This window comes from Leuciscus leuciscus (assembly GCF_965113295.1).
Source record: "Leuciscus leuciscus genome assembly, chromosome: 7".
In the NCBI taxonomy this organism is placed as follows: domain Eukaryota; kingdom Metazoa; phylum Chordata; class Actinopteri; order Cypriniformes; family Leuciscidae; genus Leuciscus; species Leuciscus leuciscus.
Window position 1 is genome coordinate 25,957,411 of NC_138731.1, and position 26,323 is coordinate 25,983,733.

The 26,323-nt window shown below is 40.7% G+C and overlaps 1 protein-coding gene across 1 annotated transcript in view; it reads left to right on the forward strand.

Annotated features, from left to right (window-relative positions):
* The first annotated feature begins 18,535 nt into the window (after positions 1–18,535).
* gypc (glycophorin C (Gerbich blood group)) overlaps positions 18,536–26,323 on the forward strand; it is a 36,429-nt gene continuing 28,641 nt past the window's right edge. Inside the window, exons 1-2 of the mRNA XM_082175702.1 lie at positions 18,536–18,597; positions 21,717–21,872. Of these exons, the coding sequence (XP_082031828.1) occupies positions 21,788–21,872 (85 nt within the window). The 5' untranslated portion in view covers positions 18,536–18,597; positions 21,717–21,787. The remainder of the gene's footprint in view (positions 18,598–21,716; positions 21,873–26,323) is intronic.

Genomic DNA, 26,323 nt, shown 5'->3' on the forward strand with positions numbered 1-26,323 from the left:
ATAACTACCACCACCGACAATTATGCCCACAAATATTAATACAGACTGTCCATTACAGAGAAGCATAAGCATGCAGTAGAGAATATTATATAGCCAAATGTGATCCAGCAGTAAATAAAGATTTACGGCCTACCTTTTTTTGATGTCAAGTAACTTTACAGAAGAACAACGTTTCAAAGAACTCTTCGCCAACTGGCCAACGTTAAATAATAATAAAAATATAATAAAGAAGAAAAAAACTCTGTTGAACTGAGTAGGCTCATTCACTTGAGAAGCCCTGTGGTGAGGAGCAGAGTTCGCTCAGAGTTGGAGTAAATCACTCCGCAGAAGTAGCAGTACTTCGCCTTCTGAGAATATAGTTCCCAGTATGTATATGGTTAGAAGATGTGTCTCATGTAGGGTTGCCAACCGTTCCGTATAATACGGAATCGTTCCGTATTTGACACATAAAAGTCTTGTTCCGTATTGAACTGATACGGAACGCACTTTGTTCCGTATTTTTGAGAATCAATTCAGTGCAAATCCATGACAGACACATAGCTTCTAATATATGTCAGACTATGAACGAAGACATTAGTAGGCTATGATAAGAAAAAAACCGACGGTGCGGTAGATACTAATTTCTAATTTAACATCTTGGAACATCATCAGAGAATGCCCTTTTAATTGGTCGTGTCAGTCATTGTGAGTCACGTATCGTAGCAACGATGACGACAAGTGACAACAGCGGGAAATGTAAAAATGACTACCTCCGAGCGCCTCCGAGCAGCCGGCGAAAAAGAAAAGAGCACAAACATATAGAATTGAATGGGAAAATGACTACCCGTGGCTGGAATGCGTGAGGGACAATGAATACAAGGCCGAATGTCCGGGCACAGAGGGAGCAATGTCAAGGTTCCTTGTCCGTCAGACGTCTCCAGAGGCTGATATGGTAGGCTATGTAACGTTAATCATGTGGATTTTTTAAACTCAAATATAGTTGTGAAGAGAGTGATTATATTAAAAGAGATAGTACAGGTTTAGCCTGACATTGTAAAGAAATCAAAAAAGTACACATGGAAAAAATAGCTGCACAATGTGCTTAGTCTGGAGGTTTATTTATTTCTGTGAGATTTTCCATGTGCATACATACAGGTGTTGTATTGCTTGAATGCAGTATTTGAGTGCAATATTTTAGATTTTCTTTATTAGCTGGTTTTTTTTATGTATTATTGTTTTGCACTGGAAAGTTAACTATAATGGAAGTATAATTATATAAATATATTTGCACTACACTTCCTTAAAATGTTGTCTAATTAAATTAAAAATATAATTTTTTGCACTGGAAAGAACATTCTAGAAGTCTAATTCTATTGAATAAGTTCGCACAAGGCTACAGAAAACTGTTGTGTTTATTTTTCTTCAAATGCAGTCTAAGCCGATGAGTTTTGAATGTTAGGCTATATGTTGTATTTGTTTAAGTAAAAAATAAAACGTATTATAAACTAAACAAATCCATGGTTCATTGTTGGCAAAATGATCATGATAGCCTTTATAGCCTAAATTTTCTTCCATGGGGGCATGTCCCCCCCCCCTTCCTTATTTTTATTTCAGACAGTTGGCAACCCTAGTCTCATGTGACCTTGTTATTTGTACACGCTGTGATATAAATCACAACATGTAAATAGGGAAATGTTGGCGTTATTTTGTCACTTATTGGGAGCAGTATGCTAGCTGGAGCCGTTTACCTCCAATATTTGTGCTAAGCTAGGCTAGCGGTGGGTGCCTCAGACAGAGTTACAGCACGCACGGAGATGAAAAAGGTATGTATGGACTTATCTAACTATAAGTGGGGGATACGGTGAATAAGCTAAAGTCCCAAAAAGTCGGCGGGTTCCTTTAAGAGTAGATTTAAATGTGGGTACTTTTACTAATTTTAGTACATTTCCAATGAAAAAACAAGTTGGCAGATCTGTCTAAATTGTTTCGCAAATCAGTTTGAATGACTTGTTCAGTTTCCTTCACTCACTGAATTGTCTGAAGCGGTTTCACACTCTGAGTCGTAACAAGAAGGTTTTAGAACATCAAGAGCGTTGGATGAAGTGGCTGTTTGCCATATTGTTTGCCAGCGATGAAGATCTTTATTAGTTGAACAACATCTTCATGCTGTCTGTGAATTAATGATTCCACAGGACGATACATTCGATTTCATTTCATTCAGGTAATACATTTTACAACCAAACTGATTATTACGCCACGATAGCACTACTACAAAGTATGACATTTCCAGTTTGTTGGACATAGGCTACCCTTATTTATACATTAAATAAGCCATTGTTCACAGTTTATGACATGAACACCCGCCAGCCATCCCGCGGTAATTTGTGTGTATTGCGCAGTGGCGTGCGAAATCGTCTTGAAAACGAATGCCTTTGCCTGCCTTACACACAGTTAACCAGTTTAAACATGCTTGCAGAAATATACATTTGATTAAATTTTGGAGAACAGACGGAAGAAGATCCGTCGATGTGCATTTGATCGTTGTTTGTGTTCAGATGTTCAATAGCGGTCATGAGCGCGAGCACATGTGAAGAGTTTTAACTCTTTCTTCTCTGTGTCAATGGTTCCCTGCCTTTTTGCTTTTGAATGCAAAACTCTGCAGATTCACTTTATTTCGACATTGTCTAATAATCCAAATGTAGTTGTATAAGTTACTATTATACAAACCAAAGGACAGGCAATGATTTTCGGGCTACAGATGGCAGAAATAATGCTTGTCTCTTCTGTTTTTGTTGCAAAGATAGCCTATCTAATTATGATAATAATAGTCATTTAAATAAAAAATATCTAAATAATATCATGTTATGTTATGTACACATACATACATACATACACGGGCATATGATCCGAAGTAACTAGCTACTTGAGTAGTTTTTTCATTGGATACTTTTTACTCTTACTCAAGTAACTATTAAGATTATTACTTTTACTTTTACTTTGAGTAAATATTTCTATAAGTACTTGCACTTTTACTTGAGTACAGTTGTTAGATAGTCTACCCACCTCTGCCTACAACACAGCCCCTCATTTCACACCCACCTTATGTCCTGAGTTTAGGAGATTCAATGATAAAGGGATAAAATAATTTTTATACCTATTCAGATATCTTTTCCTGTTTTTAATTGGAACCCTATCGTCTACCTGATGGGAGCAGTTCGTACTCTGAATGCAGGACATGGGAGGGGTCTACTATAATTTTCCTAGCCTGTTTAATTATGGTCTTCTCAAAAAGAATTTAGAGGTAGGGATGCTCCCTCACCCCATCACTTTCATTGCTGTATGAACCAGTCTATTTACTTGTGATTTTAACTTAACTGATATGTTACCAAACCAGGCTACAATTCCGTAACGCAATACACTCTCTATCACAGCATGATAAAATAACATCATTACCCTCTGTCCAACCCCAAACACCCTGAGTCTTCGCAAAAAGTAAAGTCGTTATTGTATCCTAGTGCATACAGAACTCACATAGACATTCCAAGACAGATTACAGTCAATATGTACACCCAAGTATTTGTACGAATAAACCTGGGCAATACAAATGTTGTGGACCAGTAATGGAGAATGATCTCCCAGATGTCCTGGATCAAAAATAATTTCTTCTGTTTTCTTAGTATTTACAATGAGATGATGGTCCTCACACCATTGTACAAACTTTTTAACCTCCAAACAATAGCCAGAAATTTCAGTGTCTCCATTCAAATGGATGGATTCCATCCAAGATGGCAATGTCATCTGAAAACTTAACAATAAAAGTGCTGGGATGACAGCTTGTGCAAACGTTTGTGTATAATGTAAACAAAATGGGTGAACTTACACATCCTTGAGGAACACCTGTATTGATGACTTTCGACTCAGATCATGTCTGGTTCACTTGGACCTGTTGAGTCCTGTTGGACAAAAATGAGTGATACGACCTGATGATGTATGAGTTAACAGACATCTGTCTGAGTTTACTGAGAAGGATGTGTGGCTGCAGAGTATTAGAAGCAGAGATGAAATCTACAAATAGTAGTCTGGCGTATGCCTTGGGGTTTTCAAAATAATTATAATTCAAGAAATAAAGTCCACTATAGTTAATATAGCATCATCAGTGCCACGATTATGTTTATATGCAAACTGATACGGATCTAGCTGTCCCTTTATGTTTGACTTCAGCTTCCTAACCATTAGCTTTCCAGACACTTCATTATAATAGAAGTCAGGGCTACTGGTCTATAATCATTATTTTCTAGAGGAACAGATATTTTTGGAAGAGGAGTAATGATTGCCGTTTTCCAGAGAGATGGAACTGTATGTGAATCAACAGACCTTTGAAAAACAGGGACCCAGGCTGGTGTAAGTTCCTCTGCACATGTCTTCAAAAGAAAAGCCGAGACTCCATCAGGGCCTGTTGCCTTATTAGTGTTTGTTCCTTTAAAAAGTCTTGTCACTTCCCTGGGACTAATGTCTCTCTGTGGAACACCATCATCAATTGTTATGGTGTTAATAACACTGTCCCATTCTAAAGAGAAATCATCTGAATCAAACCTAATGTAAAAGTTATTCAAATCATTTGCCATAGTATTTTCGTCTATTGTGTGCAGTGGTTTCCTGGTGGAAGTCATATTTGTAATGGATTTCATGGTGGCCCACAGTTTTTTTGTATTTTTTGCACAGAAGTCCTTTTCTATGGATTCCCTGTATTGGTTTTTAGCTTTGTTGAGCTTCTGTTTTAGCTCCCTCTGTGCTGATCTTAGTTGCACTTGGTCCTTATTCCTAAAGGCAAGCCCTGCACTTAATACAGTCCTTGACGTCCTTAGTAATGTAGGACTTGTTGTTGGGATACAGCTTTATTGTCTTTTGGGGTATCACAGCGTCCACACAGAAGATAATATAAGCTGTGATGACTTCTGTGGATTTGTTCAAATCTGACTCCTGGAAGATATCCCAGTCTGTACTCAAGTAACACCCCTTCAAAGTTTCAATACTGTCAGTGGACCAGACTTTAACAGTTTTTACAAGAGGTTTGCTTCTCTTAAGGGATGAGCTGAACAGTATTATGATCAGAATTGGACAGCGGTGATTTAGCTCTGGCTCTATATGCATTCTTGATGTTTCCATAGCATTTATCAATAATGTAATGTTCTGTTCAAGCCCAGGTAAAGACATTTCAAGTTTGCAATGATTGAAATCCCCCAAAATAAGCACGGAGCATCTGGTGTACGTTGTAGCTGTCTATGTACACAATCCACCACTTGGGCCACAGCTCTCCCTGGGTTTCCACTTAGGGGCACATAAACAACACACATCACAATGTTCCCAAACTCTCTCGGAAGGAAGAACGACCTGAGACTCAAGCATAATAGCTCAACATCCGGGTTACAGATAGTCTCTTGTGTGGTATATTGCCTACACCACTTATCATTACCAAAAACACATAGTCCGCACTTTTTGTTTGCTGTTTATGTAAATTATGTGACACATAATTGGAAATTAATACGGTACGGTTGTCAATCCCGTTTTATAAACCACACCCACAAAGTCACATACAGCTCAGCTTCATTTTCATTCCAGCAGCCAGTGTGGAGTGTGTGCTGGCACTCATGTGTTGGCTGCTGTTGTCCATCACTGCGCCAAAACAAACATCATAGATTTCCAGTCATCTGCCTTTAGCCCTTTGGCCCTTCGCCGTGTGTGTGTGTGTGTGTGTGTGTGTGTGTGTGTGTGTGTGTGTGTGTGTGTGTGTGTGTGTGTGTGTGTGTGTGTGTGTGTGTGTGTGTGTGTGTGTGTGCGTACAAGCATGTTTGAGAGAGAGAGAGACAATGAAAATAAATGAAATGAGGGATTTAAGTGAACTGGGGGGGGGGGAAATGGACAGGGAATATGAAAAAGGAAAAGGAAGACAAAAGGACAGTGACAGGGATAATTAGATTGTTGAAGGGGGAGTCGACTGGTTATGTAATGATTCCTTCACAGGTCACAAAGGATAATAACCTGCAAACAGCCTAGTAAAACGTACTCGGTTACTATCGTAACCTCGGTTCTCTCTAGAAGAGGGAACGAGTACTGCGTAAGATATCTTACGCTAGGGGAAAATCCTTTTCCGCGAGATATTGAAGCCAAAAATTATCCTTAATTTTGTAATAATGCAAAACGCGTTGCTGCAGCAATGCAGACATAGGCGAGACAGCTCGCGCGCCTATTGGCTGCTCTGCGGCAACTGCAGCAGCCTATCGAGCGAGGCCTGGCGTGACGTCAGACCCAATCAGGGCACTTCGCGCCCGCTGCGTCATGTCCCGCCGAAATGGGCGTGGTCTAGGCCTATAAATATCGCTCGCAGGCAGCTATTATCTGGTTTTTCATCATCGAAGCAACCAGAGCGTGTGCATGCACGGCAAGATACGCAGTACTCGTTCCCTCTTCTAGAGAGAACCGAGGTTACGTTAGTAACCGAGTACGTTCTCTTACGAGAGGTCTCTCGTACTGCGTAAGATATCTTACGCTAGGGGACCCAATGTAAAACGCCGTGCATGCTGAGATCTGACACCAAAGACCCAAGGGCGAAAGCCCGGGGTACATATAGTGCACAATCACTCAGTGAACTCACAGAGAGTCCGGGAAGAAGGAGGGGTGCAGCCTCACTTTTTCCACATAAAGTAGCGTCGAAGGGACGCAAATTTCATCATACAGACAGGGTGGGGTACGGCCTGAACTGATGGGAAAAAATGTGGGTCTTACACAGTTTGCCCAGCTTTAAACTGTCGAAAATTGAGCTGTGCTCAGCAAACGCAGCATTCTGAGCTGAACGCATCAGGTCAGATAATACTGGTAGTTTAGACCGACAGCAGCCTGGCCTGCAGGGCGGGAACCTCTAGGTTATAAAACCTTATAAATGTAGACGGGGAGGCCCAGCCTGCCGCCATACAAATATCTTGCAAGGCAATCCCACTTGACCAAGCCCACGAAGAGGCCATGCCTCTTGTGGAATGCGCTCTGACACCCAAAGGGCACTGCATGCCCTTGGAGGCGTATGCCAGCGCTATAGCATCAACTATCCATCTGGATAGGCTCTGTTTCGACGCGGCTAGTCCCTTAGAACGTCCGCTAAACGAAACAAAGAGCTGTTCCGTCTGTCTGAAAACAGACGAGCGAGACACATAAGCTCGTAATGCCCTGACTGGGCAAAGGAGGCTCGCGTCTCTTTCCTCATCAGGGACCGGTAGGGCTGACAGAGAGATAATCTGCGCCCTAAACGGTGTGTTGAAACGGATTTTGGAACATAACCGTGCTTAGGTTTGAGTATAACTTTTGAGTCATTGGGCCCAAACTCCATGCACGCCGCGCTCACAGAGAGCGCGTGCAGATCCCCTATGCGCTTCACCGAAGCGAGAGCCAGCAAAAACACCGTTTTGAAAGACAGGTGTTTCAAATCGATTGACTGTAAAGGCTCAAATGGCGCACCTTTCATGGCTTCCAGAACCGTAGAAAGGTCCCATACGGGGACTGAGGGAGGTCTGGGAGGATTCAGTCTCTTAGCTCCTTTAAGGAAGCGGATGACTAAATCGTTCCTTCCTATTGACTGACCAAGCGTTGTTTCTGAGAACGCTGCTATAGCCGCCACATAAACTTTGAGCGTGGAGGGGGCCCTGCCCCCATCCAACAGCTCTTGTAGGAAGGAAAGCACCTCCGTCACATCACAGTTTGTGGGTGACACACCACGGGCTGTGCACCAGCCCGAAAACACTGACCATTTCGAAGAATAGAGTCGTCTTGTAGACGGAGCTCTAGCCTGCGTGATCGTGTTTAATACTCCTTTAGGGAGTCCAACATGTACCCGTTGATGGCCCAGACATGAAGGGACCATAGATCCGGGTGAGGATGCCAGATCGAGCCGCGGGCCTGTGAGAGGAGATCTCTCCTCACTGGTACTGGCCACGGGGCAGTACTTGCTAACTGCATCACGGCTGGGAACCAAGGTTGGTTTTTCCAGAACGGTGCTACCAGCAGTACTGAGCATCCTTCTTCCCTGATCCGTTCTATCACCTGAGGCAGGAGAGAGACGGGGGGAAAAGCATAGAGCGGGCGGCGGGGCCACACATGGGACAGCGCGCTCCTGCTCTTGGAGAAAAATTCTTGACAGTGAGCGTTTTCTTGAGACGCAAACAGGTCCACTTCCGCTCTGCCGAATTTCTTCCACAGCAGTTGGACTGTCTGTGGGTGTAGGGACCATTCGCCTGCCGGAACATTGTTCCTGGACAGTCTGTCTGGTCCTATATTCATGATCCCTGGCACGTGCGCTGCTCTGAGCGAGCGCAGGTTGCACTGAGCCCATACCAGGAGGCGTTCTGCCAGCCTGTACAGTTTCTCGGATCTGATGCCGCCCTGGCGATTTATGTAGGATACCACAGACATGTTGTCCGAACGGACCAAGACGTGGTGACCTTTTATTTGGGGACAAAAACGCGTCAGCGCGTTGTCTACTGCCAGCATTTCGAGGCAGTTTATGTGCAGGAGCTTCTCCCGTTCTGACCACTGGCCGAAGAACGGTCTGCCCTCGAGCAGCGCTCCCCATCCCGAGGTGGACGCGTCCGTGGACACCACTTTCACCCTCGAGGAAGTCCCCAGGCTTACACCTGATTGGTACCAGTCGTTCGCTTTCCAGGGTTTCAGAGCTGTAACGCATTTCTGATTGACCCTGAGGCGAAGCAAACCGGGTGCCCACGCTTTGCGTGGGACTCGCGCTTTCAGCCAAAACTGCAGCGGGCGCATGCGGAGCAGACCCAGCTGGAGTACTGACGATGCTGAGGCCATGAGACCTAGCATCTTCTGAAATCTTTTGAGCGGGACAGACGCGCCGCAGCGAAAAGAGTTCGCTGTGCGTCGAATGTCTACCGCGCGCTGTTGTGATAGTCGCGCTATCATGGATAGTGAGTCCAGTTCTGTGCCCAGGAAAGATATTTTCTGACTGGGTGACAGGGAGCTCTTCGCCCAATTGACACTCAGACCCAAATCCTCGAGGTGATCGAGTAAAATGGTCGTGTGTTCTATGAGCACTGCGCGAGATTGCGCTAGAATCAGCCAATCGTCCAAATAATTCAGCACTCGCATGCCTCTCATTCTGAGGGGTGCGAGCGCCGCGTCCATGCACTTCGTAAATGTACGGGGTGCTAGGGACAAACCGAACGGCAGGACTGTGTACTGATATGCCTGGCCCTCGAAGGCGAATCTCAAAAATCGCCTGTGACGTGACGCTATCTGTATTTGAAAATACGCGTCTTTCAGATCTATTGACACAAACCAATCTCCTTGGCGAATCTGCACAAGGATTTGCCTGGTCGTGAGCATCCTGAACTGTCGCTTCACAAGCACTTTGTTCAGTTGCCTTAGATCTAGTATGGGTCTGAGACCCCCGTCTTTTTTCGGTACCAGGAAGTATCTGCTGTATAGCCCTCCCTCGCTCTGATCTTGAGAGAGAGGTTCTATGGCCCCTTTTCTCAATAGTTTCGTCACTTCGGCTCGAAGTAGATGTGCTACTTCTGTTTTTACCGTGGTCTCGACGCGCGCCACATAGCGGCGAGGGCGTCGGCGAAACTGCAGCGAATAGCCTCTTTTTATAATGTTCAGCACCCACTTCGAAACCCCGGGTAGCCTTGCCCATGCGTCTGCATGGATAGCTAGGGGTCGAATACGAAGCGCGCTCCGCTCGCTCAGCGATGGAGAAGCTTCTGTGTGCTGTAACACAAGCGTGTCGCTCGTGACATTTGAGGCATGGGGCGCGCTGATGACAGCGGGCAGATTGCCCGCGCTCGACTCCTCTACGGTGGTTAACCGCGAGGGGGAGGGCTGGGCGGTTCCCGTGGGAACTGTCATGTCTATGTGTGGATGTGGGCACGGGACAGCGGGCACATTTATCACACCGAAAGCATCGTTCGCTTGCGTGAAGCGAGTGCACGTTGGTTTCGTTTTTACAGAAACCGTGAGACATGCATAACGTGGTGTTAGTGGGCACTGGGTAGTGGGCACATTCACCATGTTTGAAGCGCAACCGACCTGAGTCGGTTTTATGTGCGCGAGCCCTGTGTGACAGGCTGTGCTTATGTGTAGGGATGGGCACTGGGCAGTGGGCATTCTTACTACACACGAAACACCATCGGCCGTGGCCGGGACACCAGAAAATACGCTCTTTTGGGGATTTATCTGGGTAGCCGTGAAAACGGCATTTGTGTGCAGGCAAGCGGGTGACAGAACCGACTTGTTGGCTGCAGAAAACACTGGAACAGTCACATTTTCTGGAACTGGACGAGCGAATAGCTTTGGTGTGAGTCCGGCCGCAGCGGGACTGGAACACCGTCGTTTTCCTAGCTGTGCTAGGACGACTTCGGGGCCTCGGGCTTCACCGTAATCCTAGGTCGCGAGCCGCGTCCTGCGGGGCGGCGACCGGATGAGCGGGAGCGCGGTCTCGCGCTTCTGGCCTGGCGGCGCTGTGAAGTGGAGGCAGTGGACGGTGGCTGTGGCTGTGAGCTCTGAGCAGACGGTTTCGCACGGCCTGCTGCAGAGCTGGAGCGCTTCGGGAGGAAGTGCTTCATAGCCTGAGACGCTTTCTGTACCTCTGCGAATCTCTCCGCGAAATCTTTGACGGAGGATCCGAAGAGGCCTGTGGCGGAAAGCGGGGCGTCGAGGAACGCGGTGCGCTCAGACTCGGCCATTTCCGAGAGCGTCAGCCATAGATGTCTCTCAGACACGGTGAGAGAAGCCATAGTCCGTCCAATGGCTTGCGCTGCGGACTTAGTAGCACGAAGAGCGAGGTCCGTGGCACTCCTTAAGTCCGGCACGCAGATCGCGTCAGGTCCTTCCTCATCCAGCTTACGGAGGAGATCGGCCTGGAAGATCTGGAGCGTTGCCATGGTGTGCAACGCTGACGCAGCTTGCCCGGCGGCGGAGAAAGCGCGGTGGAGCAAGCTCGACGTCGTGCGGCAAGCTTTAGAGGGTAGGGCCGGCTTAGCGCGCCGTCCAGCGGAGGGCGGGCATAAGTGGGCCGCTATCGCCTCTTCAACCGGCGGCAGCGAGAGGTATCCTTTGTTCTTGGCATCGTCAACGGCGGAGAATGCCAAAGAAACAGCAGGACGCACTCTAGCAGAATAGGGGGCGCTCCAGGACTTGGCGACTTCTTCGTGTAACTCAGGAAGAAAAGGCGCCGGTCTGGACACAGGTGAAGCGCGCTCCCCAGGCAGGAAAAATCCATCCAGCCGGTTGTGAGCGGGCTGCTCAGGCGAAGACCACTCGAGGCCGAGGCTCGCCGCGGCCTGTGCGAGTACTCGCATGAGTTCCGTCTCGATGGAAGCTCTCTTGCCTGACGAAGTGCGGGCAGGGGGCGCGGGGTCCTCAGAGCCCGCCCAATCCTCACTGCCTGACGCCAGGATAGAGCAGGAATCATCCTCTCCCAGCAGGGCTTCCTCATCCGCGATATCAACGGAAGCGGCGGCAGACGGCGGCCGCTGTCCGTCAGGAAGCGAAACAGAAGAAGCCGGGGAAGCAAGCGGGCGAACCGGCGAGCTTTGGCGGCTGAGGGAGGGTTCCGGGGCCCGCTGGGCACGGCGCTTTTTACGGCGCGACGCCGCGGCGGGCGGGGGAGCAGTCTCGGTGAAGACGGCTAGGCGAGTCCTCAGAGTCGCCATTGCCATCAGCTCGCAGTGAGGGCATCCGCCGTCAGCGAGCGCGAGAGCTGCATGTTCCTCACCCAGGCAGGAAACGCAGATCACGTGGCGGTCCCCGTCGCTGAGTGTGGCTCTGCACGAGCCGCAGGAAGGCATCTTTAAAAAGACGCTAGCTCTTTTAGAAATGTGTGTCGCGGCGGCGACACACACACACAGAAATACAGTGCAATAAAGAGAAGGATATAAGCGCCGGAAAGCGCAGCAGGAAGGCAGGAAGGCGGCGCGGCCAGCGACTTCAGTGACTCGTCCCGCTGAAGGTGCTCTCTCTCGACGGCGCGGCTTCTAATCCAGCTCCAGCGATGCGTGTGCTTCGCTTGAAGGATGAAAAATCAGATAATAGCTGCCTGCGAGCGATATTTATAGGCCTAGACCACGCCCATTTCGGCGGGACATGACGCAGCGGGCGCGAAGTGCCCTGATTGGGTCTGACGTCACGCCAGGCCTCGCTCGATAGGCTGCTGCAGTTGCCGCAGAGCAGCCAATAGGCGCGCGAGCTGTCTCGCCTATGTCTGCATTGCTGCTGCAACGCGTTTTGCATTATTACAAAATTAAGGATAATTTTTGGCTTCAATATCTCGCGGAAAAGGATTTTCCCCTAGCGTAAGATATCTTACGCAGTACGAGAGACCTCTCGTAAGAGAACTAAAGTCAATTTGAAATTGTTGGCATTTATTTAATGCACGTTCCTGCTATTATTGTGAAAGATTCATCAGTGTATGTAACTATACGAATGTTAGTCTTTTAAGTATTCATATTCCTTAATCCAATACTTATTTCTTCGTAATGAATTTGTCCTTTGAAACTACTTTTCTTTTGCATTGACATTGATAATGTTAACCAATAGCCTACTATTTAGGCGTTTTAGAAAACTGGATTCAATCTGGTACATAATGTCCACTTTTCATAATTCAGTCAACTGATAAAATCAAACTCCTGCCAACATTTTTTTTTATTATTATTGAATATCCTGTTCTACTCAAAAACATGTTGGCAATTATATGGAAGGAAAATAGGTTGCAAAAAACAATTCATACTGACTTTAAAAGGATAGTTTCCCAAAGAAATGAACACTGTCTTCAATTACTTTATTTACAAAAGATATTTTGAAGAATGTTAGCAACCAAACAGTCTGGCTAACCACTGATTTCCACTGTATAAACAAAAAAGACATCTGTATTGAGACATATCTCAAAATATTTTCTTTTATGTTCCATAGAAGAAAGACATAAAGGTTTGGAATGGCATGAGAATGAAAAAAAAAAATTTCATTTTAATTTTTGACTGAACTATCCCTTCAAGACATTAATGCTGTCCGTTTTCTATTTTACAAATTTATTTTTTATTTTTTTATACATCTAATTTTAGAGTTAAGCAAAAAAAAAATAAGTTAGAAGTTATGTTGGTAGTAACCGTCCGAATAGAGTTGAAGTGAAATTATGATAACAGCCCGAACCTCCTGGTTCTGTGATGAGGAACCAGTGCACCCCCTATTGGGTGCAAATGAACAGTTAGATGCATGTTGCATTGTTGCTGTTGGTGATGCTTTCAGTAAATTTGGTGATGCAGATTGATTTTCCAGATCCTATCAATGCTAGGAAACAGAGAAGCTGATAAGTGTAGGTGAAATCCTACTGGAGTCTTAAGTTAGTACCTCATTAAAGTCCTGGGTTGTTAGCGCTGATGAACCGACTCGCTCTGGTTGACTGCGCACATCTCCTGATTCTCTATAGCCTACTCATGTCTGTCAGTAATTTGACGACTTGAGTCTCTCCTTGAGCAACCTGAAAAGTCTTTATGTTGTCATCAATGTATGTATATGATATTTCGTCTTCGTTGCTATTTATGATCAGCTTTTGATCATGCACTCAAGCGCTCCCTCGGATGCAGTTTAAACAGCAGGAGATTGACTGTCCTTGATTGAAAACCATCAAACCAATGTCAAGAGAGGAAGTTTGTCAACACAGCCAATTAAAATTGATTTTTTTTCTCAAGGTTGTTTGTTGCAGGGTGTTGTAGTTATTATGAACAAGTTGGGTTTTCTAAAGAGATATTCCTCTATTTTCTCTGAGAGCAAAGTTTAACAGATTAAAAATGCTACATTTACTGAAATACTATTCTGATTTCACTTTATTTTGATGGTCCCTTTAACACATTCTGTTGACTGTAAGTAATGTTGCACCTACTGTACAGTCTACTCTCATTAGAGTCTTATTAGAGTATTAGTAGATGGGTTAGGGTTAGAATAAGTTGATATGTACTTAGTCAGAGTTTCAAAGTTAGTCAGTAGAATGTCTGTTGGGGGACCAGCACAATAAAGAGTTAGCAGATATTAAGTCGGTTTAATTTTTATGTAATATTATTTTGTTATCCAAATTCTGCTGAAGACATCAGACTATTTACTCCTATACCAAACACAAATTCAGGTCATTACCAACAAGTAATGTTACTTCATATACCATTTAAAATAACACCTTGTTACACATATAGAAGTGCCAGCATTATTTCTTTGCACAATTTCCCAACCATTGATTTCTGTCTGTGTGTGAGGAGACTTTAATGTTCTCACTGGCAGCCAATCAGAGGTCTGTCTAAACACTCTTGGCTTAGAGAATGAGAGATCTTGTTCTCTGTAATTACTGTGAACACCCATAATGGAAGAGAACGACTGTCACAAAAGCTAAGAGACACCTGAGGATTTCTGGGGAGTTTTGTGGTGACTGTATTACTGAAAACGACACAAATTTATTTGAAATGCAAAGCTACCAGAACATGAACATGTAATTGAAGGCTGGATTGGTTATCCAAACAACTGATTGTTCTTGCTGGGAGTTTACAGTATTTATTGATTTTGGGTGTCATATATCATTAATGATGGCTGATTTAAGTTCTAATTAGCACAACAAACTTACTGAATCTATTAATTACAAAACAATAAATCTACAACACATTTGCTATATCTGTAAAATGAAAACAGACAGTGCTCTCATACAAATGTCATACATCTTAAAGCAATATTTCAGACAAAAATGAAAATTCTGTCACCCTGACTGACACTTATGTCCAATCTTGGCCCACTGAAAAAAAAGAAAAGAAGAGCCTCGATGCACCTAGCTACATTTATGCATTCAGGGCAGTAAAATAACAAAAACTTTTATTCTTTTTCACACAAATTATGATTACAGGGGCATATTTTCGGTTAATGAACACTTATTTTTGCATGCTTTCTTGCACAATACATTACCTAAAAAAAATGTCACCATTGTGCATAATTTGTAAACAATGACAAGCTTATATCACATAAGCAGGTCTATGTATGGCTTTTTGATGCTCACCTTGTACAGCATTGCACTTGTGATACAGTGCGCTCTGTTCTGAGTCGAGTGGAACAAATCAAAGAGCTCAAAAACGTGTAGGAGGAAGCTGAAGTGCATTGTTGCCTCACCAAATGTGCTTTTCCTCACGTTTGCTTTTTAACACTATCGGTTATGTTTAGGGTGGCAGATTCATGCACTGAAAGCACTTTTAATGCCAGTCATTTGCAAAACGTGCAAGCAACAAAAAATCATTTTGCAGAAATGTTGCCAAAGACACGTTTTCCAATAGGCCTCAGTTGGTTAAATTTCTCAGTTTGTGTTCCAAGCAAGAAAATGAATACAAATTTTGGAATGACGTGATGGTGAGTAAATGGTGGCATAATATTCCTTTTCCCCCCTTCTTTATTAGGTGATGAATCTTTAAAGGGGTATATATATTTTTGGTGTCAGGAAGTCTCAGTTCTCTAAGTCAATCTAATTTATTCTGTTAGATTTGCTGTGCTAATTAAGAAGTCTTTAAATAGATATGACAATCCTCAAGAAAGCACTGTATGCAGAAGAAAATAATGTTGTCCATTCATTGATGGATTTCAGGGATAGAATGGGACAGCATCTGGTCCATGCAAAGCAGAAATGGAAAAACAGTTTGCACAGCATATGTGCTATCCAGCAGTCACAAGTCACCCCTCATTTTTTAGGGAGGAAAAAGACAGCAATTAAAATCCCAGTCTCCTCTGACATAACTGAGTTGAATTCATATCACAATATCACAGTCAATCGAAATGACACTGAGACTCTTGGGCACTCCTCAAGAAGTGAAATTAATTGAAAACAGAAATGCAATTAATTTGTTTATAAATAGCCTATTTATACTGATCACACAGTTTTTAGGATGTTGTATACTTAATTTCATAATATGTAATTACTGCTGCTTAGCATGTCGGTGTTGCAATCTGATGAATAATTAAAGCCCTTATGAATAGACAAACTGTGCTTAACTAGCTGAAATAATCGCATTTAAGATGAATTGCTTCATTCAAAGTACATTGAAGTTAGAGTCTGATGTATATGCCCAGAACATATCCTGCCCCGGAACAGGGGCCTATACCATGAAGTCGGTTTAGGTGCCTATCAGTATATGTTTCAGTTTAGTTGGTACCGACCCTGGGTTTTAAGCACATGAAAGTGCAAGGCTCAGCTTTTAGCTGCAGTTCATCATCATAAATTATGCTCCACGGCTAACTTGCTCCGGGCCAGGTTATGTTCTATGTAAGAGATGTCAAACCGAAATTGGACCAATCAGCTGTGAGCAAAGTGACACATGTCTGATGCAATAAAGTCACTCCCCCAGTTTCTCTTGCTCCAAATTAAAGGTCACTAGTAACAGATTAATAGTAACAGATTTTTAAAGACAAAATTGTCTGGCTATAGCGATGATAACTTATTATAATTATTTTATATTATTCATATAATTATTATACCCCTAATCCATTACACATGAGCAATTTTAGTTTAACAATTATTATTAAGCATTTAGTTTAAATGAATATAAATATTATTATTTAATATAAATAAGATTTGGAATCAGTAGCTTATTGTCAACTATATTTTCTTCTTGCTGTGTAAATGCATTTATGTACTTCATATTCTTCAATCTCCAAATCTCTTAAGAAGAGAGAAATGAATCTCGCTGATTCTCTTGCAAGAAGCGAATTACAGTTTATCTGTGTTTCAAGGCATGACTATCTGGTGAATTGTAGCTTATTTTTCTAGGTGTGAGATTTCAGTTGGCCGGTGTGAAGATGAGCAGATGTGATTGGATGTTTTCATGAATTTATTCTAGTCCTTCATCCACTGCTTTTTCTTTTCCTGTCTTAGCTGATACAATAAATAACTGGAAAGCCAAAACTACGAGTGCTCTATACGTTCTAAGAAAAAAGGTACAAAAACTGTCACCAGGGCAATACCCTTTCAAAAGGTAGCATGTACCATATAAGTACAGTCTGGGACTAATATGTAAAATAAGGGAAATTAATACCCTTTATTGGGTAAATGCGGTACAAAGGTGTACATTTTGAAAGGGCATGCGGCCAGCATCAGTGTTGAACATCACAATATATTTGTGCACACTTACAAGAGGATTATGAATATTATTAGTACTGAGAAAATAACAATAACAATTGCACACAAAAATTAATTATTTAAATAATATATATTTATTATCAAATTATCTTAATATATGGGCTTTTCTCAGCAAATACTGAATCATTATTAATTTTATTTTACATAATTGTTATTGTTAGATTTTTTTTTCATTAATAGTATTTAATGAAATAATAATTTATTATAACTTAATAATATTAATAATTAAATAACAAAAACGTATGCAGTACTACAAACCACGCCCTACTTGAAGTTACACCTCCAATCGACTGCATCCGAAATAGCATAGGCGGAAAAAAAGAATGTGACAAAAGTAGTGTTCAAATTCACAGTACTCATAAAAGAGCAGGTAAGAAGTACCCAGATGACCTCATACGTCAGGCGAGACTCTAAGTGTGCATATGATGAACTCATACTATATTGAACCTGCTTTTTTAGCAGTCATGAAGTAATTACTTATTAAAAATAAGAACCTATTCAAGAAAGAATGTGATTTTGGACGCAGCCTGCCCTCTTTTCTTCTACTTAACTTTCTTGCTTTTTTTACCTTCACTATCACCAATAAGTGATGGTAGTGATGGCTTAGTTCTAAAGCAATATAACTTAGCTTTACAAACATTTCATGCATAAAACATAAAAGTAAATGGACTTGAAAAGATTGCTTCAGGCAATGACATCCATGCTTGTTTCTTCGCAGGAGGCATAATGTAGTATTAGGCGTAACTTGAGAGGGCGTGGTTTGTAGAACTGAGGGATGCAGACAAACCCTTCTCGAAAAATGCAGGATTTCACCATAAACTTAATCTGAACTCTTGTATAACTATTGCCTCTGTTTTCCCTCCTCACAGCCAAACCGTCTCCCCCTTCCCTGAGCTCAGTCTGACAACAGCTGTGTGTTATTCCTGAGGAGGAGTCTGTTCGGTTGAGCCTTATTTTGGAGGAGGAGCCTGCCCAGCCATAGGTCGAACACAAGAAACCATTAGTAAAGCAGTATGTTAAGGGTGGAGAGGGCTGAAAGGGGAAGTTCACGTGCTATACATTTAAACCAAACGGGTCTAAAAAAAAGACCACTGCTATGATTCATAATATTATTCCCATCCTGTTAGAAAGTGAAAGAACAACTCAGCCTGAGTCGAGGAAGTATTTCTGTTCCTAAAGGGTTTTCAAGCTTGCAGGCTGTGGGAGAACTTGTTGCAGAACTGTTAAGGAAAATTTGGTGAGTTGCTTTGCAGATTTAAATGTAAGATTTAATGTGTGGTAAGTTGTAAATTAAGTTGTGAAGTGTTAAATGAGTAAATACTTCTTTTTTTTTAAATGGTGGCAAGTATACTGTCCAAAAGTTGTTCTAATAGGCTATACATCTGCCCAGCTTTTCTCCCATGGTCAGAACAAAGTATATATATATATATATATATATATATATATATAAAACTGTGGCTTTCTTTCATATCTGGTCTTTCATGTCTGGTCCTTGAAAGGGTTGTGGTTGTTTAAAGGTGTTGAGTGACAGAGATGAAACATGCCAGGTCAGCAAATAACAGCAAACAGTTGTGAGGACATCTGCCCTGCTAATTTAAGCTGCACGCGTATTCCATTATACTCCAAACACACAGAGAATAATATCTCTAGGGTTTTTTTTTTTTTTTTACCCTTTGACAATCAACTCTTTGAATTATGTTTGTCTTATAGGGTAGTTCATTTCATATCGAAATAAAAATTACGTCATTATTCATCAAAATTCATTCATCGATCTAAACCTTTATGACTTTATTTTATGACACAAAATTTTAAAACACAAAACACAACATTAAACCCCACTGACCTATTGCATGGGCAAAAAACATGTATCAAGGTATCCTATTTTATGTTCACAGAAGAAAAAAAAAGTTATACAGGGCTGAAACAACATGAGGATGAATTAGTGAATGATTGTCTTTTTATTTTTTTTCTAGATGTAATTTTGTATAAAATGGCCCAATCTTTATTATTACTCAAAATCAAAACTTATATGTTAGCTTGTTCAAAGTTGCCACCTTTTTCTTAGATTCTGCATACTCTGGTCCTGTCAACCAATTCCATGAGGTGCCATTTGGGATGCTTTTAAATTGTCTTGACTTCATTCCTTGGTGGGAACTTGCTGGCTGCTTTTTCCTCACTACGCAGTCCAAATAAACTATAGTTCATTCATATGTAGACACTATATTTGTCTTATAATTATATATATATAATTACAGCAGATACTAACATTGAAAAAAAAAGCAAAAACAGTAGATTTAAATTGCTTTGCTACTCATGCAGGTGTAAATAGTAAAAGCCAGTTGTGCTTGTACATAAAGCTTATAATTAAACACAGCTGACATTAACACTGCTATCTTTAAATAATGAAGAGCTGAAATGAAAACAAGTGAGTTAATTGCTTTATTCTAGCACTCAGTCATGATGAGGGAAGGTTAAAAAAAAAAGTGATCTTAAATTAGAGAGCGAAAGTGAAAACTTGTTTCCCATTATCATCTATAACATTTATGAGAGCTCTTAATTCAGCCGCAGGAATAAACATTGACACAACTTCATGGAGTCAAACAAAGTTATAAATTCGTAGCATTGTCAAGTCCATCTTTTAAAGCAGCCAAAAGTTTCTTATCCTGCAAATATTACAAACTAAAAACAGAAGAACGTCAGTGTACGATACATTCGATATTTTCAAATAGAAGTCAATTGCTTGATTTCAGGAAGGAAGGACTGGGTGTGGACACTGTGTGGACAGAGAAGGAAATACTGTGTGGGTTTCTTTTGTTTCACTGTGGGCGATAAGGTCCAGAGTCTTTAAAGGCCTTTTCCTTTGTTTATTAACAGCCAGAAGGGTCAACAAATGATAAATAAGAGCCATAGAGTGTGCCACAAAGCACTATAATGTTTACAACATATCAGATCTACAGTTGACAGAACCTAAACATTTACTGTATGTTAGGGCTGACAGCTGGGTATCAGCAATTTGGGGTGTGTAAGATTTTTTTATGTTTTCGAAAGAAGTCTCCTATGCTCACCATGGATGCATTAATTTATTCCTGTGATTACAAAGCTGAATTTTCAGAAGCCATTATTTCAGTCTTCTGTCAAGTCAAGTCACTTTTATTTAAATAGCGCTTTATACAATACAGGTTGTTTCAAAGCAGTTTCACAGTAATAAACAGGAAACATTTATTATTATTAATGTTAAAAACAGTGCTGCTCTAATATTTTTGTGAACACTGTAAAAAATAATCTGTATTCTTTGATGAATAAAAAGTCCGGTTGCACTTTATTTTAAGGTATCATTGTTACAATGTAATTATACATTACCTGAGTAATATTAATTAACAACATGTACTTTCTATAGGGTTAGGGTAGGATTAGGATTTGGTTGAGGGTTAGTTGCATGTAATTATGCATAATTTCTTTGAAACAAAAAACTTTTGTAACATTATAAATGTTTTTACTGTCAATATGATGCTTCTTTGCTGAATACAAAAGTATGATTTTTTTCCCTTTAAATATTACTGACTCCATACCTTTCAGTGTTATAATGTGCAATGCAATATGTATTGTGACTACAATGGCACCAGGATCAAGTTGCCAGGACCTAATTTATAGTGTAGAGCTAGCACTTAAAACTCATAAGCGTTAGAAAAGTTGACTGCACATCTGACAGCTGTGTATGGAGACTCAATCAGCAGATTAACAGATTAATGTGGGCCAGTTGTGGCCTAATGGTTAGAGAGTCAAACTTGTAACCTGAAGGTCGTGGGTTTGATTCTCAATACCACTACTCCTAATATCTGTGCACTAACTTGGAGGGTTAAGTGCAGAGGACAAATTCTGAGTATGTTGCCATGCTTGGCTATCACATCCTTATTGATTTACAATGATGCACATATAAAATAATAGTCATTTTTACATTATTCCCACTTTGAATTATTTTTAATATGCTCCACTGACCTGGTTGAAAGCCAGGAAGTCATCATTCAAGCTTTAACCTTCTGTTGCTTTTTTACAGAAATGTGAAGGAACTTCACAACATAGATTCATAAAATCCACACTAGCCTCAGATCGACACGTGCAATGCTGGCTGGAGATGTGCCAGCTTGCTGCCAATGGGTCACATTATCTTTATATGGTCTAATAGCAAAAACCTGGGGGTCAGGTTTTGTTTGCATTATGGCAACATTTGATCATTTGGCCTACATTGTGGTTATGAGACCACAAGGAAAACGTAATAAACATGCAAAATAATGTCTTAATGAAAACGTAAACATGCAGTGTGGCTTATGTAAATAAAGTGTGGCTTATGTTAACATTACAAAACCAAGTGCAAATATTATTCACTATTCACATAGGGATTTGGATGATGTAATCTTTTATGTGTGCTTTATCTCAGACCAGAAAGCAGAAACACTCCTGCTATTTCCTCACTGTTTCCCTGAGAGCACACTGGAGTGAAGCAATTGCCCTCTCTCTCTTTCAGACATCTCATCATCCCTGAGAACACTCTCCCACAGCTGTCCCCCTCAATCTCACTGCCAAATATTCCTTCACATGTCTGTAATGGCCAACTCCACAGCACAAGCACTTAACACAACCTCTGCTGAAAGCAACTTTGACACATCATCCATAAATGTTCGTAAGTATTCTGTAGTTTTGTGCACTATACTGAATGAGTGTCAGTCAGCACGATCTGTGACAACAGAGTGCAGCGTTATCAAGTGGGTGTGTTTGGATGTGGACTGGTGGGATTTAGAACAGCAATCTGCTCTGAATTTCACACACCATGTGGAACTGAAATTAGGTCTTGTGGTATGTGTATGTTGGCAATGAAATGTGTGGTGTACAAATGTGTGTGTAGTCATATTTTTGTATGTAAGGTACGATATATGATCATAGTATACATTATGTGTGTGTGCATGTGTGAGTGTTCAAAAGTTTTGGATTGGTAAGATTTTTTAAATATTTATCTTATGCTCACAGAGGCTGCATTTATTTGATCAAAATGCAGTAAATACAGTAATATTGTGAAATATTATTGCAATTTAAAATAGCTGTTTTCTATTTTTATTTATATTTTAAAGTGTTATTTATTTCTGTGATGGTAAAGCTACATTTTCGGCATCATTATTCCAGTGTTCGGTCACATGATCCTTCAGAAATCATTCTTATATGCTTATTTTCTGCGCAAGAAAAATGTCTAATTATAATTGTTGAAAATACTTAATACTTTTGTGTTAAATGTGATACATTTATTCAGGATTCTTTTATGAATAGAAGTTAGAACGTTCCAAAGAACATTTTTTGCAATAGAAATCTTTTAAAACATTGTCTTTACTGCCACTTTTGGTAAATTTGATATGTCCTTGCAGAACAATAAACATGTATTAGTTTCTTTAAAAAAAAATCTTACTGATCCCAAACTTTTGAATTGTATATTAATAAAGACTACATATTTGATATAGCCCATCTTGTACAATATCTGAATATAAATAGTATGTGCTGTATCAAAAGAAAGTAATGTGGAACAACTGAAACATCAAACCAATTTGTTGACTTGTGGTTGCTCCCAAAACTGTTTCTAACAACTGGCACACCAGAGAACTGTTTGACAGTGGGTGATGGGTGTGCCAGCTCTAAATGTGAGATATGGAATATGTTTACTAGATCAGAAACAACCAGCTGTGAAAACATAGCCGACAGCATAACAAGCACATGAGAGTCAAAATACAGCAAGGCTCTTAATAATCAACAGAAATCAGTATTAGTACACTTTAGGGATAATTCACCATGAGTGAATTGTGCCAGCTGATAGTGTCCCTTATTTACACATGCTGTTTACACTGTTTTAGCACCTGGGGGAATTATGCAAATCAGGAAATGGTGAAAACACACCCCAAAAAAATTGTGCTACCGTTTGCTTGATGAAATTTCCAATCTTGCTGGTCAGTTCTAAGTAGTGGGGGTTGCAGCAGACTAATATTATGACCTGGCAATTTTTTTTAATGAGGTGCAATCTATAATGAGGCTAATTACATTAAAAGGCATGCTATTGACTAGTAATAGATGCTGCAATGAAATGAGGACAAACATGCAAAGAGACATCATATATCATGATCAATATGAATAATGTTCAAAACAGGGTTGGACCAAATTTAAATAGCCTCCCTTTTAATAAATGGGATGGAATTTGAATTACATTGTCCACACCCATAGGAGTTTGAAGTAAAAAAAAATATATATATATATATTAAAAAAAAATTGAGTATGCCTGTTTATTCCCTGAAGTGTGGAAATAAACTGATTGAAATATTTCTAGTATTTCAATATTGTTAGAAAGATCAAAATACCCATCAAAACAGATTAGAATATTTTAAATGTAGCCTATCTAGGATAATTATTTTAAGTTTCAACAAGGTTTAGGGCTGACATTTCCTGACATTCATTACACCATTGATCTTTATACATTTTTAAGATGACATTTCTAACATTGATTATTCATTTATTCTGATGTTCCCGGAAGTGCTCTGTATTTGTGATATTTTAATTGATATTTCATATTGAAACTATTAAAAACTGAACCTCATAGATGTCTTAGCACTTGAAATATACTCTCACTCCGCATCTTTCTTTCATTTGATTTGATCATTTGATGTTTGTGTGCAGACTGTTAAAATAATGAAAACTGACACTCAAAAGAACTCAAAAAATAAGAAATACTGACTTTTTATTGTACTCCAAAAGTAACTAAAAAACAAACATACAAGTGACTATTGGAAAAGGGTTTCATGAGTCTCAAGAAAAATGTTTGTGTTCAAAATAATGACAATGCTGTTTGTCATCATCCCCATCTTATTACTCTATATGCTTTTCTGTTTAGCTTTTTTTTTGTCATTCTAAAAGCATTGTGATTAAGTTTTGCCACAGATCAGAAACTGTGATATGTTACAAGATTATATTTTAGATTAGAGGCTTTGGAATTTGAATACATTTTCAAAGAACCCAGCAAGCCATCCACTCTTGTGTGTTGACAATGGGGTATAAGCTGGCTCTCTGTGTCCCTGAAGACGGAGAAGTGCTAATTGATGACTTCTTGATGTGACATTTTAAGTTTTTATGTTTTGTTTCATTTTTTATTTTATTTTGAAAGAGAGATAATTAAATCATCAAACAGGGACAAAGATACTGTAGATCGAAACATCTGAGGGAAGAAGCTAAGCCGAGAGAAGAGAGAGAATAAATAAGGGAAATAGGACAAGACTTTGCTTTGTTTTTGGAGGAGGATGAAACGAAGTTGGAACCAGAGGGGTTGTAGATGTTTTCCAGCTACAGGACAAACGCTGAGTGAGTGTGTGTATGTGTTCCTCAGAGGAACAAAACAGCAAGCCAAAATGTTGATTTATCTTCTGTTCTGAAAACCCTCACATCCAAATCCCCCAGAATGTGATGGGAAAAATAGCAATGAAAACGTTTGTTGGTCTTTATTTCACCTCAGTACAACATCTGCATGTGCTTTCACCTTGCATTGACCCCTTATCTTGACATTGTTTTGTATTGGGAATTGTTAAATGAAGGACAGTCTGCACATTGTGGCTCTAATGGACCAGCAGAGGTTACTAAACCAGTGATGGACTGTTTTTTCAGTTGGTGCCAGGATGGTTATGGTTTACAATATTTTATTATATTAATTTAATAAGAAGAATTTTAGCTGTTGATTTTATGATTTTGGAACATAAGTAAATTGTTATGGTTGATGACATCTTTGTTTGCAATGGTTTAAAAATGACCAAAACATTTTTTTAGTTTTTCAAATTATCTTTACATTTTATTCTGTTTCTACTGACTCTGCATCTACAGTTAGAAAATATGCTCTTGTCTGAGCAAAAATACTGATAATTGTCACCTAAAATTCAATGACAGCGACAGGCCAGAATACGTTCATCTTGTATACATACAAAAATGTTTTATCTCTTGCCCTGTTTAAACCTGGTATTAAGATGAGTTTTGGTCGATTGGATCACAAGAAGACGAGGGAGACACATACCCGTTTACACCTGGGTTTTTAATCCGTTTCTTTTGTACACTTTCGACCACTTCTGTCCCGATTTATTCGAGGGTAGGATCTATGGGTGGGTAAATATATGGGTTTTTTTCCAGATCTTTTGATCTAATGGACAAAATAAGCTCACGCAATGAAAATTCTGCTCTGACAGCCGCAAGACAACACCGCACATGGTGAGTGCGTGTTAGAAATAAATAATAGTGAGAGAACGTTGTGCTTGGTACGCTTTTCATCTTCAAAAGTTTAAATCCCGTCCGGCTAGCACGCTTCCCATAATGTTCAGGCATTAAGTCAATAGACAGAGAGTAGGCAGTCTTTTGTGGCTGTTTCACCACATGAGCCTTTACACTATGAAAGCAATCCGGTCAAATGCGGTTTCGACTACCTCTGTAAGTGGTAGAAAGTGCACAAGCTCAAAATGTTTTAGACCCTGTTTACATTTGTATTTAGCGTCATCCACTTGTGATCAAATCGACCAAAACGCATCTTAATAAACAGGGCCTCTAAGGCCACTACAAAAAATATGCTTCATTTGAGAAACATGATTAACAAACCTGCACAATTTAGATTTCAGCTACAATATTTAGCTTTTCTTTAAATAAAACACGGATGCAATGCAGTTAGCTAATGAAGCTGCTGTCTTCAGTTAAATAATGAGCCTGTTGAAAGAGCATTGCATAGACACTGATCAGCGTTATGTATGAAATACAGCTTAAAAAGAGTTTGTATCTTTGCAGCAATATTTAGCAGTTTCCTGTTTGTGATTCATACAGCCTTATATGTCCCTCCAGAAGAATGTTGGAGAATCAACAGCGGATGCCTTATATATTATTACTGACAAAACCAGGCGCTGTTCTCAACCAGCTGTCTATAATCAACCTCAGTGGACCCGCAGTCACTTGACTGGCTCATGAGAGCACATGCCCATTAGTAAACTCATTGAAAAGGCTTTTTCTCTCAGAGAATCACTGACTCTCAGCTTGAATGAGGGAATCTGAGAGTGTAGAGAGAGGAGAGAGGGAGTGGTA